The sequence below is a fragment of the Theropithecus gelada genome, chromosome 20 (genome assembly GCF_003255815.1).
Source record: "Theropithecus gelada isolate Dixy chromosome 20, Tgel_1.0, whole genome shotgun sequence".
Taxonomy (NCBI): domain Eukaryota; kingdom Metazoa; phylum Chordata; class Mammalia; order Primates; family Cercopithecidae; genus Theropithecus; species Theropithecus gelada.
In genome coordinates this window covers 15,857,927-15,876,312 of record NC_037688.1, presented here as the reverse complement: position 1 = coordinate 15,876,312, position 18,386 = coordinate 15,857,927, and the positions used below count along the sequence as shown (strand labels likewise).

General features: G+C 49.8%; 1 protein-coding gene across 2 annotated transcripts in view; it reads left to right on the top strand.

The window, feature by feature from the left end:
- The window catches only part of CNGB1 (cyclic nucleotide gated channel beta 1), an 88,832-nt gene that overhangs the window by 20,311 nt on the left and 50,135 nt on the right, over positions 1-18,386 (top strand). For both annotated transcript variants that reach the window (XM_025370577.1, XM_025370576.1), the window contains exons 13-16: positions 330-489; positions 1,426-1,509; positions 10,591-10,678; positions 11,323-11,473. In XM_025370577.1, coding sequence (XP_025226362.1) covers positions 330-489; positions 1,426-1,509; positions 10,591-10,678; positions 11,323-11,473 — 483 coding nt within the window. The remainder of the gene's footprint in view (positions 1-329; positions 490-1,425; positions 1,510-10,590; positions 10,679-11,322; positions 11,474-18,386) is intronic.

Genomic DNA, 18,386 nt, shown 5'->3' with positions numbered 1-18,386 from the left:
TGTGACTGGAAACATTGTTTCTGCCTCTGCACAAACCTTTAAGAAGGAGGCCCCAGTGAGAAACAGGTTCAACCATAATCAAAGCTCTGTCTCAAGAGGAAAAGGGGGGAAGATGATGGAGACAGAGTGAGTGAGCACAGGCTTCAGCCCATCACCGGAACACCGATCTGGTCACGCTGAAAATGGAAAGTGCCATTTCCCCACTGCCTGACTAAGCACTGAGGCACTGCTGGCCACAGCCAGGGCTCCCTGCGGGGTCCCTGGGACTCGGAGGCCCAAGCCCACTCCCTTGTACATCCCATAAATGGCTCTTCCTGTGTTCCCTGCAGTCAGCATCCTTCCTGGAGGGCAAGTGGAGCCTGACCTCGTCCTAGAAGAGGTTGAACCGCACTGGGAGGATGCCCACCAGGATGTCAGTACCAGCTCGCAGGGTACAGAGGTGGTTCCAGCTCATGAAGAGGAGAACAAAGCCATGGAAAAGATGCCGAGGTGGGGAGTCTGAGAAGACCCTAAAAGATTAGTTATTGTTTGAGAAGGTACCAAGCATGCAGTACCTTATCCCAAAGGTATAAAAAGGCACAGAGCAGGAACCAAACCTGCTTCCCCCTGCCTTCATACAGCCATCCTTCTCCCATGGGTACAACGGCTACCAGGTTCTTATGTGCCTCTCTAGAGACAGTCTGGGCATATGCAAGCTAACATCTCCCTCCTTTTTTCTTTCTGTACAGAAGGTAGCATAGCACACATACCTATCTGCACCTTGCCATATTTATTCAACGACATACCTTGAGGTCTTTCCACATTCAGGATATAGAGAGCATCTTCATTTTTCACTGCTGCATAGTATTCCATCATATGGCTATACCATAATTTATTATTCACTATTGATGGACATTTAGGTTGGTTCCAAATTTTTGTTATTATGAACAATCCTGCAACAGGCACTCTTGTATGCATGTCTTTGCACGTGTGTGAATACATCTGCAGGAGATTTCTAGAGGGGAATTGTGGGTCATTGGTCGTGAGAATGTGGATTTGTGGTCGTGACCGCCAAGTCGCTTTCCATAGGGATGTCGCAATCTTTGTTCCTACTAGAGATGCTTGGTGACAGCGGGAGGTCTTGGGTTCTGAAGTCTGTAACTTACATAGCTAAGATGGGGAAACTGAGGCCCAGAGAGGATCAGAGGCTGACCTAGGGTCACCACCAGGACAGTGGCTGGGACAGTCCCCTCATGCAGAGGAGAGGGTTTGTTGCCAGAGAGAGTCCAGGGTTGCTCAGGTGGGGCTCCTCGGGTTGAGCCTTGGTTGGAAAGTCCAGGTCTGGGCTCAGGAGTCATGGGACATCCTACAGAAAATGGGGGCAAGAGGTAGACTCAGCGGGGCAGCTTCAGGTGGACTCACCTCCTGCCTCTAACCCCAACTTAGAGAGCTGTCCAGGATTGAAGAGGAGAAAGATGAGGAGGAGGAAGAGGAAGAGGAGGAGGAGGAAGAGGAGGAGGAGGTGACTGAGTAAGTCGTTTGCTCACCTGGCTGGGGATGGTCCTGGGGCTGGGGTTGGCTGAGCTCCTGGGGTCTGGGCACTCTTTGCTGCTCATGGGAGCTCCTTTCTCTTGTTCTGTGCTGTGTGAGGCTGGACTTTGACCAGAGAGGCTGGGAGAAGCTGGGGTTCCCCTGCTGTGCTCATCATGACCTGGGAATCATATTACCTACCACTCCACATCCCTCTACATATACACTAGAATGCAGCCTCCAAGAGGGCTGGCACTTTTATCTGTTGCTTTCATTGCCATGTCCCTAGAGCCTAGAATGGTGCCTGGTACACAGTGGGCACCAAATAAATATTAGTTGACTGCAAGGGCATATGCAGTGGACTCCCAGTTCTCCCATTATTCACAAAGCCAAGGCTGCTTCCCCTCCATATCCACCCACCTTGGTTGCCTTTGATGCCTTCTAGGGCTGTCCTGGGTTCTACTCTACTGCCCAGTAATGGTCGATCGTCCGCCCACATCCATAGATTTCAACGCTAAACACACAGAAGAGTTCAGTTAAAATAAAAGTTAAACACTGGAGATCAGGAAACACTATGGAGGGTGAGTGGAAGAATGGCTGGACAGGGGGATACCCATGGGGAAGAGCAGGCAGTTGGACACCTGTGCCTGGAGTTAGGAGCGGGAGAGGTGGGGCTGGAGATGTGACATTGGGATTCTGGGCATGTGAGTGGCATTGAAAGCTATGGGGTTCAAGGAAATGCCCAGGAAGCAAGTGTGGATAGAGGAGAGGCTCATGGACAAGACCAGAGGTTGGGGAGATGAGGAACCAAAAAGGACTGAGGAGGAGGCACCCATGAGCAGGGAAGAGACAAGAAGAGTGTGGGGCCTAGAAGCCAAGTTAGTGTTTCAAGAAGGTCGGCCAGTCATGGTGGCTCACACCTGTAATCCCAGCACTCTGGGAGGCCGAGGCGGGTGGATCACTTGAACCCAGGAGTTCAAGACCAGCCTAGCCAATGTAGCCAAACCCCATCTCTATTAAAAAAAAAAAAGAAAAAAAAAAAAAGAAGAAGAAGAAAGAAGAACTGCCTCAAAAGCAGGTTGTAAAGCCTTGAACTAGTTTTTCCAAAGGCAATAGGGAGCCATTGAAGGTTCATAAGCAGGAGACTAGCATGATCCGGCAGCTGTGTTGGAGAAAGATTGAGGCAGGGAGAACGATGAGGAGACTGTTATGGTGGGCCAGGTGATAGTAAGTTACTCTGTCCTTGCTCCAGTCCCCTGGCATTATGTCCCTGTCTCTCTGCCCACCGTAGGTACCTCATGACCCGCATCCTTTCTCCCTGACCTGTCTCTCTGGCCACGGCCTGAGACATGATAGCACTGTGAGTGTTGGGAGCACAGGCTTTGGCATCCGAAACACCAATACCACTTTGCTTCTGTTAGTGAAATGACCAGGGCCAGTGGTGTACCCGCTCAGAGCTTCTGTCTCCACATCTGTAAAATGGGGGATAATACAAGCCTCCTGCAGGGGGTCATCAGGGCCAGCGGTGATGATGGAAGTGGTAGGACCAGGCCTGGAGTAAGTGCCCCATTGATGGCCACTGTTGTTCTCGTCCCCGCTGATGGCCTCTTTTTGTTCCAGTCAGGAAATAGTTAAACAGGATTTCAGAGCTGGAGGCCTGTTCAGTGTCATCTGCTTTTAGTCCATCCTTAGTTCACATAGACTCTTTCCATCCTTGACAGGAGGCCACACAGCCTCGACTTGCTTACCACCAGTGACAGGGAGCTCACAGCCTCTCAAAGGCTGTCCATTACCTCCATATTCCCCTCTGACTTGTGAAATTATTTCTTACACCAAAACTAAGCCTGCTTTCCTGTGGCTTCTATCCCTTCCTGACCTGTCCTAATTCTGCCTTCTGAGCCACCCTGCAGTCCCAGCAAGGTGAAGAACTTAGCTGCTGCCTGGTTTCATTAGAGCAGCTTGTTTGCCCTCTGCCTTCTATGGAGCTATGCTTCTGTGTGGAGTGCATAGCTAAGTGGCTCCCTTGCTGAACTTATACACCTAATACCCAGGCTGGAAAACCCCTGTATTTGCCACTGCTCTGGATCTGAGACACCCTTTGAAGGCCCCTGATCAACTATGCTCACATACATGCATGTGCACACGAGCACTAACTACACATATGTTCTCAGAATGCAGTACACATGGGCACACACACGCGTATCTACACTATACCCGTATATACCAGCACACCGACACAGACATATATACTGGGTTATACACACAGTTACATGTACAGGCATGCATACATTTATACCCACACACATCCTGCATATATGCACAAGCACAGGCAGCACACTCATACATGTTCATACATGTGTGTGCACACAGGCACACATGTACACACTTGCACACATGCACGCGACAGCCTTGCACACATGCACATGCATCGGAGTCACCCGCAGATGCTGCAGACGTGCACGTCTTCATACAAATGTTCACCCAGAGTTTTGAACTCAGGAAACTTTTGGGCTCCAAGCCCAGGGAGGGGCAAGGGAGTGACAGAGTGGGTGATCACAGGGCCAGGGTCAGAGGGTGTGAGGCCCAGGGCAAGCAAAACTGGGCTGTCACTGGCTGGGGAAGGATGCTCTTGGCCAGCTTTGTAGAGACACAGGTTACTGATGACGTGAGGGCCCGGTAACGGGCAGATGAGACCCGGTCGCCTAGAGACCCGGTCTCTACAGGCAACAGCTCAGCTTTCCCTAGCAACCACGGCCTTTTGGTTCCACCTGGCCCCCCTGGGGATGCTTCTGCTGTTCCCTGCACATCTCCTCAATCTGATTAGAAGCAGGAAGGATTGCTGGCTCCTCTGCCACTGGGGCCACGCTGGCTCAGGAGCTGGGCTCCCACTTGCATGCACCCACCCAGGCTTGGGATGAATGTCACAGCCCTCAGCTGAACCCCTGCACCATGGGCATCCTGACTGGCCCTGACCGAGAGACCCAAGTAGGTGGCTGCCCCTCCCTAAGTCTTCCCTCCTTTGTGCTTTTGGGGCTGGGATTTCAGGTGGAGAGTCTGCTGAAGGTGACAGTGAGGACCGTAGCATTGGGGCACGGCCTGCGGGATGGCACAGGGGAGGAGTGGACAGGAAGCTTTTGAGAGCTGGCTGCCACTGCTGCTCCCTGGATCTTAAACTTGGAAAGTGTGGGCCGGGGGGGCGCCTCCAAGAAACCCACCTCAGCCAATCTGTCTGTTTCTCTGCTTGGAAATCCCTGGGACTTGGGAACTTTCTGGAAGTTGATAGCTTGCTGCTTCTGGGCTGCGCAAGAGGGGACCTTGGCAGGCACTGGGCACCCTGTCAAGCAGGGGCCATGTGGCTTTGGTACATCGTCCCTAGACAGCCCCTGGTGATGCTGACAGCGCCACTACTGGGCTGTTGAGTTGTTTTGATAGCTGGAGATGTTTGTGCAAAAGGTTCCTCAGTCCACGTGGGTGATTTCATAACCCTGCAGATCGCTGCCTCCTCTGGCATTAAGAATAATAATGACAAGAACAATAATAATGGCTTCCATTTGACTTACAATTTTTTTCCATGCGACTCATGGCTAAGGCAGCCTGCATGGCAGATTCTATTCTTCTCTCATCCCATTTCACAGATGAGAGAACTGAGGTTCAGAGACAGGGCCCTGTCTCTGAAGTGTAGAGCTGGGATTCTTGGCATTACAAGGAAAGCTGCTCCCAATGTTTAGTGATGACGAATCCGGAAGAATCACCAGAACAACACCTGGCAGTCCTTTTTTTGACTTTTCTATAAGATTCTCATTGGCCCTTCTGATCTTACTCAAATAAGTCAGGCTGCACAGGCCAGGAAAATCCTACCCGTTTGACAGATGAGCAGACAGAGGCAGCCCAAGGGCTTCGAGGTGACTTGCCCAAGGCCATACAGTGGCTTCTGGTCTGATACTGGAATAAGCAGGACCCCAGGAAGCCTCTGGCTGGGCCTGGGGGCAGTTCATTTTCTGAGCCTTTGTGCTGTAGGCAGAGAGCCGAGACAGACCCTGTATCTATTTCAGGAAAGTCATCCAGTCATCCCCCTTGCAGCCGGAGACCTGTCTTTAACCCATTTGTGCAAGGCTGACTTCTTAGTGTAGAAGGCACAGTCTCCAAAATACTTCAGAGGCGGGCAGTGAAACAGAGCATTAAGCACGTGGCCTTGGGGTCAGGGATGCAGTATCTTATCTAGGCCCACCTTGCACAGGCGGTATGACCGTGGATCGGCCATCCAAACTCTCTGAGCCTCTGTTTTCTCAGCTTGCATGTGAGCAGTAACAGTTCCGATCTGTCAGGGTTATGTGAGATTTGGTTGTTTTTTTTTTTTTTTTCCTAGGCTCTTTTAAAAAGTTAATTATTTTTTCTTTTCTTGCTTATTTTTTTTTAAAGACAGAGTCTCGCTCTGTTGCCCAGGGAGTCAAGTGGCACAATCCTGGCTCACTGCAATCTCTGCCTCCTGGGTTCAAATGATTCTACTACCTCAGTCTCCTGAGTAGCTGGGATTACAGGCATGCACCACCACGCCTGGCTAATTTTTGTATTTTTAATAGAGGCGGGTTTCACCATATTGGCCAGGCTGGTCTCAAACTCCTGACCTCAAGTGATCTGCCCGCCTCGGCCTCCCAAAGTGCTGGGATCACAGGCATGAGCCACCGTGTCCAGCCTAATTATTTTTTCAATTGACAAAAATTGTATATATTTTTGTGTATAATTGTTGTTTTAAAATATGTATACATTGTGGAATGGCTAAATCGAGCTAATTAACATACAGATTTCCTCATATGTTCATCATTTTTTGTGGTGAGAACAGTTTAGATCTACTCTTAGCAATTTTTACAAATACAATACATTGCTGTTAACTAGAGTCACGTGCTGTATAATAGATCTCTCACATTTATGCTTTCTATCTAGCAGAACCTTTGTACCCTTTAACCAACATCTCTCCAACCCTCGCCCCTCCGCAGCCCCGGTAACTACCATTTTATTATCTCCTTCTGTGGGTTCAACCTTTTTACACTACACATATAAGTGAGATCATATGGTATGTGTCTTTTGTGTTTAGCTTATTTCACTTAACATAATGTCCTCAAGGTTCACAAATGACAAAGTTTCCTTCATCTTAAGGCTGAATTCTTTTGTGTATATATAGGACATTTCCTTGATCCATTCATCTGTTGATAGACACTTGGGAGGCCGAGGCAGGTGGATCACTTGAGGTCAGGAGTTCGAGACCAGCCTGGCCAACATGGTGAAACCCTGACTCTACTAAAAATACAAAAATTAGCCAGGTGTGGTAGCATGGGCCTGTACTCCCAGCTACTAGGGAGGCTGAGGCAGAAGAATCACTTGAACCCGGGAGGCTGAGGTTGCAGTGAGCCGAGATCACATCATTGCACTGCAGCCTGGGCGACACAGCGAGACTCTGTCTTGAAAAAAAAAAAAAATTAATGCTGCAATGATAGGAGTGCAGACATCTCTTCAACATACTGTTTTCATTTCCCTTGGATCTGTACCCAACAGCTGAATCATATGGTAGTTCCATTTTTAACTTTTTGAGGAACTTCGTATTCTTTTCTATAATGCTTGTGTTAATTTACAATCCCACCAACAGCGTATAAGTGTTCCCTTTCCACTGCATCCTCACCAACACTTGCTAGCTTGTCTTTTTTTGGGCAGGGGCGGGGGACAGAGTCTCACTGTGTTGCCCCAGCTGGAGTACAATGGCGCAATCTCAGTTCACTGTAACCTCCGTGTCCTGGGTTCAAGCAATTCTCCTGCCTCAGCCTCCCTAGTAGCTGGGATTACAGGAGCGTGCTGCCACGCCTGCATAATTTTTGTATTTTTAGTAGAGACAGGGTTTCACTATGTTGGCCAGGCTGGTCTCGAACTCCTGACCTCATGATCTGCCCGCCTCAGCCTCCCAAAGTGCTTGGATTACAGGTGTGAGCCACTGCACCGGCCTATCTTGTCTTTTTGATAATTGCCATTCTAACAGGTGAGAAGTTGATATTTCATTGTGGTTTTGATTTGCATTTCTCTGATGATTCATGATGTTAAGCATCTTTTCATATACCTGTTGGCCATTTGTATGTCACCTTTTGAGACACCGAGACATGTCTATTCAGATTCTCTGCCCATTTTTTTAAATCAGTTTTTTCTTACAATTGAGTTGAGTTTCTTATATATTTTGGATATTAACCCCTTATTCAACTTATGGTTCGCAAGTATTTTCTCCTGTTCTGTAGGTTGTCTCTTCAGTCTGTTGATGGTTTCCTTGGCTGTGCAGAAGCTTTTTAGTTTGATGTAATCCCATTTTGTATATTTTTGCTTTCATTGCCTGTGCTCTTGGGTTCATATTTTTAAAAATCACTGCTTAGACCGATGTCATAGAGCTTTTCCCCTATATTTTCTTCAAGTGGTTTTATAGTTTCAGATTTTATGTTTAAGTAGTGTTCAATCAATGTGGGTAGGGTTTTTTGTTGTTGTTGTTGTTGTGTTTTTTGTTTTTTTTTTTGAGACAGGGTCTTGCTGTGTTGCCCAGGCTGGAGTACAGTGGTGCAATCACAGCTCATTGCAGCCTCCACCTCCCAGGCTTAAGCAATCCTCCCACCTCAGCTTTCCAAGTAGCTTAGACCACAGGCACATGCCACCACACCCAGCTAGTTTTTGTATCTTATAGAGATAGGATTTTGCCTTGTTGTTCAGGTTGGTCTCGAACTCCTGAGCTCAAGCAATCCTCCTGTCTCAGCCTCCCAAAATGCTGAGATTACAGGCATGAGCCACCACACCCAGCAATCTTCTTGAGTTTCTTTCATTGATGTTTTATAGTTTTCAGCATACGGTTCTGTCACCTTCTTGATTAAATTTATTCCTAAGCTTTTTATTTTACTTTATAGCTATTGTAAATAGCGTTGTTTCATTTCTTTTTCAGATAGTTCATTGTTAGCATATTGAAATGCTACTGAATTTTCTATGTTGATTTTATATCCTGCAACTTTACTGAATTGGTTTATCAGTTCTAACAGTTTTTGTGGTGGAATCTTTAGGGTTATTTTATATATAAGATCAAGTTATCTGCAAAGAGGAACAATTTAATTTCTTCCCTTACAATTTGGATGCCTTTAATTTCTTCTTCTTGCCTAATTGCACTAGCCAGGACATCTTATACTACATTGAATAGAAGTGAGAGTGGGTCAGGTGTGGTGGGTCACATCTATAATCCCAGCACTTTGGGAGACCAAGGTGGGAGGATCACTTGAGGTCAGGAGTTTGAGACCATCCTGGGCAATGTAGCAAGACCCTGTCTCTACTAAAATACCAAAAACCCAAAACAAAACAAAACCAAACCAAAAATAGCCAGGAGTGGTGGCGCATGCCTGTAGTCTCAGCTACTCAGGAGACTGAGGCAGGAGGATGGTTTGAGCCCGGAAGGTTGAGGCTGTAGTGAGCCATGATCATGCCACTGCACTCCAGCCTTGGTGACAGAGTAAGACCCTGTCTCAAAAAACAAACAAACAAACAAAACAAAACAAAAGAAAAAGAAAAAGAAAAAGAAAGAACTGGTGAGAGTAGGCATGCTTGTCTTGTTCTTGATCTTAAAGGAAAGGCTTTCAGCTTTTCACCATTGAGTATGATGTCAGCTGTGGGCTTGTCATACATGGCCTTTGTTGTATTGCAGTCCATTCCTTCTATACATAATTTGTTGAAAGATTTGATCATGGAACGATGCTGAATTTTGTCAATTGCTTTTTCTGCATCTGTTGAGATGATCATATGATTTTGTTGCCGTGGTGTACCGCATTTATAGATTTCTCAGGGTAATTTGGAGGAGGATCTGGGGAGACTCTGCATGCAGAGTGCCTGGCACACAGCCCAGGAGCCGCTGTGGCAGTGTGATTACCGACTGATTTCTGCTGCCAAGCAGCTGGCTCCAGACTGACTAGGCAACAATCCCGTCCCCACCTTCCTACCCCACCGTCCTTGCTCAGGAGGGCTGAGACTTGACCCTCTGGGTAGAGAATGATGCATTCAGGTTTCCTGGGTGGCAGACACCCCAGAGCATCCTCTGTGAGCCCCTGGATGACAGGAGTCTGAGGGGTGGGAAGGGGCTGTTAGGAAGCAGGAACTAATCCTAACTACAAAAATCACATTAGTTCCTAGTCCTGAGTCATCATTTTAACCCAGAGGTTGCACACGGACATCTAATTTAGCCAGGAGACAGGTTCTTTTGGCTACAGCATGTTAATAAACATATATTAATTTGAATTATCAGCATTTAAACATCAGACAACTTCACCTTAGAAACATATATTTCAGGCTCTGTGAATGATCTGGCCACCTGGCCCCCTTTTCCAGTGGAGTGGGGGTTGCTGCCTTCAAATGGACATGGGTTCTCCAATTTGCCACAGCCCTCCCTGCCCACTGCAGCCTCACCCCTGGTCCTATCACTATGTGCCTGCTGCCTGGGCCCGGCACCCATGAAATCTTCAGCAGTTGCAGTGGCTCTGATCTCATGGCATGAGAAGAACCAGGGCTTGGGTTTGAGATTTGTGTGGTTTGGGACAATTTGCTGTGTGACTTCGCCAGGTCACTTCACCTCTCTGGGCCTCACTTTTGTCATACTCTACCCATCATCAAGACTGCCTGGAGACTGGGAGACCCCAGATGACAGCTCCTCCAACCATCTTCCATGCATTTCTCACACATGCTGTTCCCGTTTCCTGGACAACCTCTTCCTCCCCGCCATTCTCTGTGGTAAAATCATCATCCTGGAGGCTCAGGTGACAGGCCACCTCTTCCAGGAAGCCCTCCTTCCTAGCACTGTTGTGGCATGTCCTTCACAGTGCCTTGCTGAGTGCACGTCTCAGATGGGAAGATTGTTAGCAGGACACTGCCCTGGAGGCTCCTGAGGGTGAGACCTGTTCTTGGGCATCTCTGTGCCCTCCACTCCTGGCACAGAGTGTGGCCCTCAGCAGGGCTGGTGGAACCTTTAACACCCGTAACCCAGTCCTTTTCTCCTGCCCCCTACCCCCACCCCGCCCCGGGTCACAGGGTGCTGCTGGATAGCTGTGTGGTGTCACAGGTGGGCGTGGGCCAGAGCGAAGAAGACAGGACCTGGCCCCAGAGCGCTTCAGACCAGGTATGAGAAGCACCAGGCACCGGCACCTCTGAGGCCTGGCTTGGCATCAGTGGAAGGATGGGGACCTTGTCCACTTTGCTTGCAGGGGGAGTTTTGGCTGGTAAGATGCCCACAGGACAGAGGGGGCAGGGTGGCAGGTCCTGCGAGACCCCTTCTTGGCAGGGGTCAGATAGTGGCCTAGGCCGTGCGTTGGGAGTCGGGTGGACCCGGCTCGAGTCCTCCTGTGGGTGTCTAGCTTAGGGCAAGTCACCTCCCTACGCTGGGTCCCAGTGGCCACCTGTGTGCGAGGGGGCTACAGACACCTCCCTGGGGCCTGTAGGAGGACCCAAAAGGGCTCGCACACTGTGAAGTGTGGTGCTGTGGATGCTTTGTTCCCCCATGTGCCAGGCTGCAAGAGAGTGTCCCTCATCACAGGTGACAAGTCCAGCTGTTAGGACCCGTAGGTCCTGGGTGCACTGCCCTCTACAGGTTGTAGGCTACTCCCGGGATGCCCAGAAGGTGGGCTGGCAGGACGTGACTGGCTGGACAGGGCAAGAAGCAGAACTGGGCCCGTGTGGACTCCTGAAGGCAGATCTAACAGGAGCTGCTGAGACTAGGGCTGGGGGCTGATGGTTACAGTTCCTGTTTCCACTTTATCTTTGCAGAAGCTGTGGGAGGAAGCTGGGGAGGAGGCCGAGAAGGAGGCTGAAGAGAAGGCCAAGGAGGAGGCTGAAGAGGAGACTGAAAAGGAACACCAGGACCACGTGGAGACCAAGGAGGAGCCTGAGGCTGAGGCCAAGTCTGCCAGTTCAGGAGGTAGGTGTGGTGGTGGTGGTGGTGGTTTGCACAAGAATATCTGAGGTCCTTTCAGGCTGGAGGCAGCCTCCGTGCAGGGTCAACCCCTCCTCCTCTCCCTCCATCTCCTTCCCCCCATTGCCCCCTCAGCCACCCTGTCTTCAGGAAAATCCCATCCTTGGTGTCTTGGGGCCACATTATCAGAGCCTACTGATATATCTCAAAGGCTCTAAGGAATTGCACTGAGGCCCAGGACTCCCAGTGGGGCCGGGGAAATCCCGATCCCAGCCAACTCCTTCCTGCCAACCTGTCTCTGCCAGCCCCTCCTGCAGGCCCCTCCTAACCAGCCCCTCCCAGCCAGTCCCTCCTGCCAGCCTCTCTTGCCATTTCTGCTCAGTGAGGATGCAGCGCTTGGGCTACTGCCCAGTGAGGGTTTGGCTCAGACATCACATGTGGAGTGAAAACTGGAACCAGAACTTGCTAACAGAGTGTCCTGGACTCCACGTCTCTTTCTGAGCTTTTCCTGATCTCCAGCTGTACCCAGCACATATATTTTGCTGTGATTTACCACCCTGCCCTCAATCCTGAGAACTCAAGCAACGGCGGAGAAAAAGCCCCAAGGAGTCCAGCAACAGCTGGGCCCTGGAGCCGGGACAGGCGGGCCCCAACCCCAGGCTGGCGGGTATTGCGTGCCTTACACTCCACCTTCCCCACGCCATGGGTCTTCAGCCGCTCTGTGAGGCAGACAGGCCATTTTACAGATGAGAAAGCTGAGGTTCTGTGTGTGCGGATTTGGCCAAGAGGTCAAGGCACAGACCTACATTTCACTCCTGGCTCCTCTCTCTCTTCCTTGCTGTGTGACCCAGAGCCAGTTCTGTGACCTCTCTGAACCATGACTTCCAAATCAAGAAAAATGGGGCAATAATAGTACCTAGGTCACAGGTTGCTGGGCAGAGTAGGGGAGACAATGTGTCAAAGGCATCCCAAACTGTGGCTGGCACTGAGGGAGGAGTCAATATTGGGACAAGGATGTGTCTCGGCCAGCGAGCGGTTGAAATGGGACTGGACCCAGGTGTCCTAACCCTGGGTGTCCTAACCCTGAGTGTCCTGAGCTTGCTCCCTACTTGGTCTTTGAAAAGGGTTCTTTGTTAACTTCAACACATATCTATAGGAATTCCTACTAAGTCCAGGCCTAGGGCTGGGTCCCCACATGGATGAAAAAGACCAGGAGCAAACAGATGCAGGCTTGGTTCGGTGGGGCTGGTTCTGCCCCTTCCCCAGGTGATTTGGAAGCAGGTGGTCTGGGACCCACATCTGAGAAACGCTGAGGCATAGCCATTTGCACTCAAAAGTATGGGCCTGGCCAGGCGCAGTGGCTCACACCTGTAGTCCCAGCACTTTGGGAGGCCGAGGTGGGCGGATCACGAAGTCAGGAGATCGAGACCATCCTGGCTAACATAGTGAAACCCCATCTCTGCTAAATACAGAAAACATTAGCTGGGCGTGCTGGTGGGCACCTGTAGTGCCAGCTACTTGGGAGGCTGAGGCAGGAGAATGGCGTGAACCCAAGAGGCGGAGCTTGCAGTGAGCCCAGATCGCGCCACTGCACTCCAGCCTGTGTGACAGAGCGAGACTCCATCTCAAGGAAAAAAAAAAAAAAAAAAAAAAAGTATGGACCTAGACCCAGCAGCTTTGGTGTAACCCGGGCGCTGGTTAGAAATGAGAAACTTGGGTCCCAGTCCAGACCTGCTGAATCAGACTCCTCATGGGAATAAGATCTGGTGATTTGTCTGCACGTGTGTGTTTGAGGGGCAATAGCCTTGAGCCCTGGTTCTCAAACCTGACAGCCCATTGGAATCACCTGGGGAGATTTAACAATTCCTGCTGCCAGGCCTCATCCCAGTCATTAAATCAGAATCTCTGGGAATGGGCCTGGGTAACAGAAATCGTCAGACCTTCCCAGGTGATTCCAATGCATAGCCCAGGTGGGGAACCAGGGCCATAGGAAGAGTTACTGCTTCTGGTTGGAAGTGAAATTAATTGACCTCCAGGGCTGTTTTGGACTGGAAAATTCTACCAGGCTAAGAATGTTTGAGTCCTGGGTTCTTTGGGTCTAGGAATCTGAGAGTCTGTGAGTTCTGGGTTCTTTGATTCTAATATTTTTGGGAAATGCTGCTGGTGGTTGGTAAGTGGAGGGGGCATGAGAAGTTGGGGGCCTCCTGGGCTGTCCCTTGGTGCTCTTGGGTGGCCAGCCACAGGACCTGATGACACATTAGACATTGAACTCCAGGGACAAGAGTCATGCTTCTGGCTTTGGGTAGCACTGCTGAAAATGCAGGTAGGCACCAGGCTGGTCGTGTTAGGCTGGTGGGAGGACCCCCACATATCATCTCCCTCAACTCTGTGCTCCTAATTGCAGTTCCCAGGGTCGCACCTCTGCCTGAGACCCTCTGGCCCCAGCACCATGGCTACACCAGGCCAGAACATGGAGCTGAATCGCCTAGTCCAGGACCAGCTACCTGGCCAGGTGGCCCCTGCCTCTGCGCTCCAAAACCTGGTAGAGCATCTCCCTAATGTGCCCAGCTACCGTGTCCCAGTCACCCGCATCCCTGTCCTCACCTCCCGGAGAACCAGCTTGTCCAACTCCAGCTTCGCCAAGGAGACCAGGAGCTCCATCCGCCGACTAGGTAGCACGATCCTGCCCCACCCAGCATGCTCATATCTGTGGCATGTGCTTCTGCATGGCTGGGGCTGTCTTCTTCCCTGGGTGCTGTGGTCATGGTGTGGACCACTAGTTGTGCTTATGGAAAACCATCTCCTCTTCCTCTGCCGATCAATACCTTCATCCTGCTTTGTGGTAGTGACTTGAGAGGTTTTAGCCCCCTTCTCTTCATGCCTAAAATTCCACTACAATTAGCAATTCATTTATTTTTTCTCTCTCTCTTCCTCTTTCTCTTTCTTTTCTTTTTTTTTCTTTTTCTTTTTTTTTTTTTTTTGAGACAGTCTCTCTCTGTCACCCAGGCTGGAGTGCAGTGACGTGATCTCAGTTCACTGCAACTTCTGCCTCCTAGCAATTCTTGTGCCTCAGCCTCCCGAGTAGCTGGGATTACAGGCACACACCATCACACCTGGCTACTTTTTGTGTTTTAGTAGAGACGGGGTTTTGCCATGTTGGCCAGGGTGGTCTCAAACTCCTGATATCAAGTGATCTGCCCGCCTCGGCCTCCCGAAGTGTTGGGATTACAGGCATAAGCCACCGTGCCTGGCCAGCAATTCATTTTTTCGGGTTAAACATACATTTCTTTCTTTAGGCACATCATTTTTATATAGGTAATCATTCACACCTTAGTTTAAACAAGTCACTTGCTCAGATCTCTAGGCCAAGAGGCTCGGACAGGGAGTCTGGGATCAGACTGGAGGGGAATGAAAGGAGGGAAATGGAATAGAAGAGGAATGTGGGTGCTGATTGCAGATAGAACCCATTGACCTTAAGTTTGCCGCTCAGCAAATTCCATTTCAGGAAAGAAGCTCCAGGTGCAGACAGGCAGCCTCAGAGGCTAGGGTGGAGCGAGGGCTGTCTGGATCCATTGATTGTGACAAGGTCCCCGTAGTGGCCTTTGGGCTGCCACTGCTCACTGCCTGAAGACAAAGAGCTCAGGGACATACTGGCACCCCGGACTAACTCCTGCCACTTTCCGACTTAACCCAAGCCAGACATGCCTGCTTTCCCTTTTGATTGGCTTGTTTATCTGTGGTTGACACGGTGCAGGGCTGCCTCTGAGATCAGTCCAGTCAGGCAGGACAGAACATTTCATGGGAAGACATCCACTGTTGTCCTTCTCTCCTCTCCCTGGCTTGAGGTGGGCACAGAGAGGAGGTGAGGTGGCACACAGATCATCCAACAGTAAGGGGTGCCACCCCGGCCTCCACCTTCTAGGCAAGCCTTGAATCTACTATGCCAAAGCAGCCTACCCCTATCATTGAGGATACTGAATTGCAAAAAAAAAAAAAAAAAAAAAAAAGAAAAAAAAGAAGAAGAAAAGAAAGGAAACAAAATAAAAAGACCTCAAAGCATCCCCCAGTTCCCATCTCCACAGGCCACTCCCTGATAACTGCTAAATCTGTACCAGTTCTATTATTTTTTTTTGGACGGGGGAGGGGGACGGAGTCTTGCTCTGTTGCTCGGGCTGGAGTGCAGTGGTAGCATCTCAGCTCACTGCAACCTCTGCCTCCCGAGTAGCTGGGACCACAGGTGTGCGCTAGCTTGCCGGGCTAATTTTTGTATTTTTAGTAAAGACAGGGTTTCACCATGTTGGCCAGGCTGGTCTTGAACTCCTGACCTCAGGTGATTTGCCTGGCTCAGCCTCCCAAAGTGCTGTGATTACAGGCATGAGCCACCGTGCCCACCCCCAACTCTAATTTTATTTGCTTACTATTTTTCTTTCAGTGGATTCTCTTTTTTATTTAACTAAGTATATTTAAATAGGAAAACTTCTTATTACTATTCAAATGAAAAACCAGCATTGCTTGCCATAAACAGAGGCATAAATAAAAATAACCTCAAATAAAATGAAAACACAATGGTATTGCTGTTTTCTAATGAGACGGATGGGCCCACTGAAGGTGCAAATCTGGGGCCTGCTCTCTTAGCTGCAAGTGGGATTAGGCTGTGTAAGAGAGGTTCTAAGGCCACAGAGGCACCGACCTGAGACTTCCTCTCTGGCTATTCACTAAAAGAGGGGTAACTTTTTTTTTTTTTTTGAGACGAAGTCTTGCTCTATTGCCCAGGCTGGAGTGAAGTGGTGCAATCTTGGCTCACTGCAAGCTCCACCTCCTGGGTTCACACCATTCTCCTGCCTCAGCTTCCCGAGTAGCTGGGATTATAGGCACATGCCACCACACCCGGGGAATTTTTGTATTTTTAGTAGAGATGGAGTTTTGCCATGTTGGCCAAGCTGGCCTTGAACTTCTGACTTCAGGTGATCCTCCTGCCTCAGCCTCCCAAAGTGCAGGAATTACAGGCGTGAGCCACCACGCCTGACTGGGAGTAATATTCTTATTCTAGGTTATCTTTTGCTTTGTCTGTACCATCAAAGAACATCTCCTGTCCTCCCCAGTCTCTGGGAGCCCCACACTTGGGGAAATGTTTCCGGGGACACGTTGACACAGGGGGCTGACCCAGCTGTGCTAGAGCATATGATTATTCTAGATGCTACAGACAAGGTAATAAGAAGCTGGAGTAAGAACATTACTTCCATTTTATTTTATTTTTTATTATTTTGTGAGACAGGGTCTCGCTCTGTCGCCGAGGCTGGAGTGTAGTAGGCGCGATCTTGACTCACTATAGGCTCGACCTCCCAGGTTCAAGCTATCCTCCAACCTCAGCCTCCCAAGTAGGTGGAACACTGTGACCAGCTGAGTTTCGTATTTTTGTAGAGGTGGGATTTTGCTATGTTGCTCAGGCTGCTCTTGAACTTAAGGGATCCTTCCACCTCAGTCTTCTAAAGTGCTGGGATTACAGGCATGAGCAACTGTGCCTGGCTCCCCTTACATTTTTAACAACTTCTCCAGTCCTGCTCATCCTCTTCTCCAGAGGATTTAGGGTTCGATCCATCAAACTATAGAGTAAGTGTAAGCAATTTAACAGAGTGCTGTATTTTCTCATAAAGGCCATTTGGAAAAAAGCACATATTGGCTGGGTGTGGTGGCTCATGCCTGTAATCCCAGCACTTTGGGAGGTCAAGGCCAGCAGATCTCCTGACATCAGGTGTTCGAGACCAGCCTGGCCAACATAGTGAAACCCCGTCTCTACTAAAAATACAAAATTTAGCCAGGTGTGGTGGCAGGGGCCTGTAATCCTAGCTACTCAGGAGGCTGAGAAAGGAGAATGGCTTGAACCTGGGAGGCAGAGGTTGCAGTGAGACAAGATCACACCACTGTACTCTAGCCTGGGTGACAGGGTGAGACTCCATCTCAGAAAAAAAAAAAAAAGAAAAGAAAAGAAAGAAAAAGCGCATATATAATTATTTCAAAATCCCCCCGCTTCCCTCTTTTGGGGGTGTATCCCTGCCTGCCTTGCTGGTGCCCACACCTGTGCCCAGCTGCTACTGGGTAGACCCCCTAGGTGTGGGGGAGAAGGAGGAATACCAGCCCAGCCTCTCAGTATCCTCTGACCTTGGACGTGGGGCAGACCTGTCCCTGAAGTCCCTGAGGTAGGTGATGGAGCCCAAGGTAGGGCCATGTCCAGGCTCCCTGGAGAGGACCCGATTCTCAGAATGTGGGACATAGTACAGGGCCTCTCAGAGGTCCAGAGTTAGGCTAGCTGATGAATTTGGGGGCCCCTGGCATGTACAAGAATAAGGACATACCCAAGCAGGTACCCAAATAGGGAGTAGCACACACTACGCAGTCTGTTACCCTTGATTGGAGGGACCCCGCCAATGTCTCCATTTGATGCTCTTCAAGAATGTGAGGCCAGCCGGGCCCAGTGACTTGCGCCTATAATCCCAGCACTTTAGGAAGAGCTCAGGAGTTCGAGACGAGCCTGAGCTGATCACCTGAGCTCAGGAGTTCGAGACCAGCCTGGGCAACATGGAAAGACCTCATCTCTACAAAAAATACAAAAATTAGCTGAGCATGGTGGTGTGTGTCTGTGGTCCCAGCTACTTGGGAGGCTGCTGGGAGGATCACTTGATCCTGGGAGACAGAGGTTGCAGTGAGCTGTGATTGTGCCACTGCACTCCAGCCTGGGTGACAGAGTGAGACCCCCTGTCTCAAAAACAAACAAATAAATAAAATAATTTTTAAAAAGAATGTGAGGACTTGGCCGGGTGCTCACGCCTGTAATCCCAGCAACTTTGAGGGGCCAAAGTGGGCGGATCAAGAGGTCAGGAGATCAAGACCATCCTGGCTAACATGATGAAACCCCATCTCT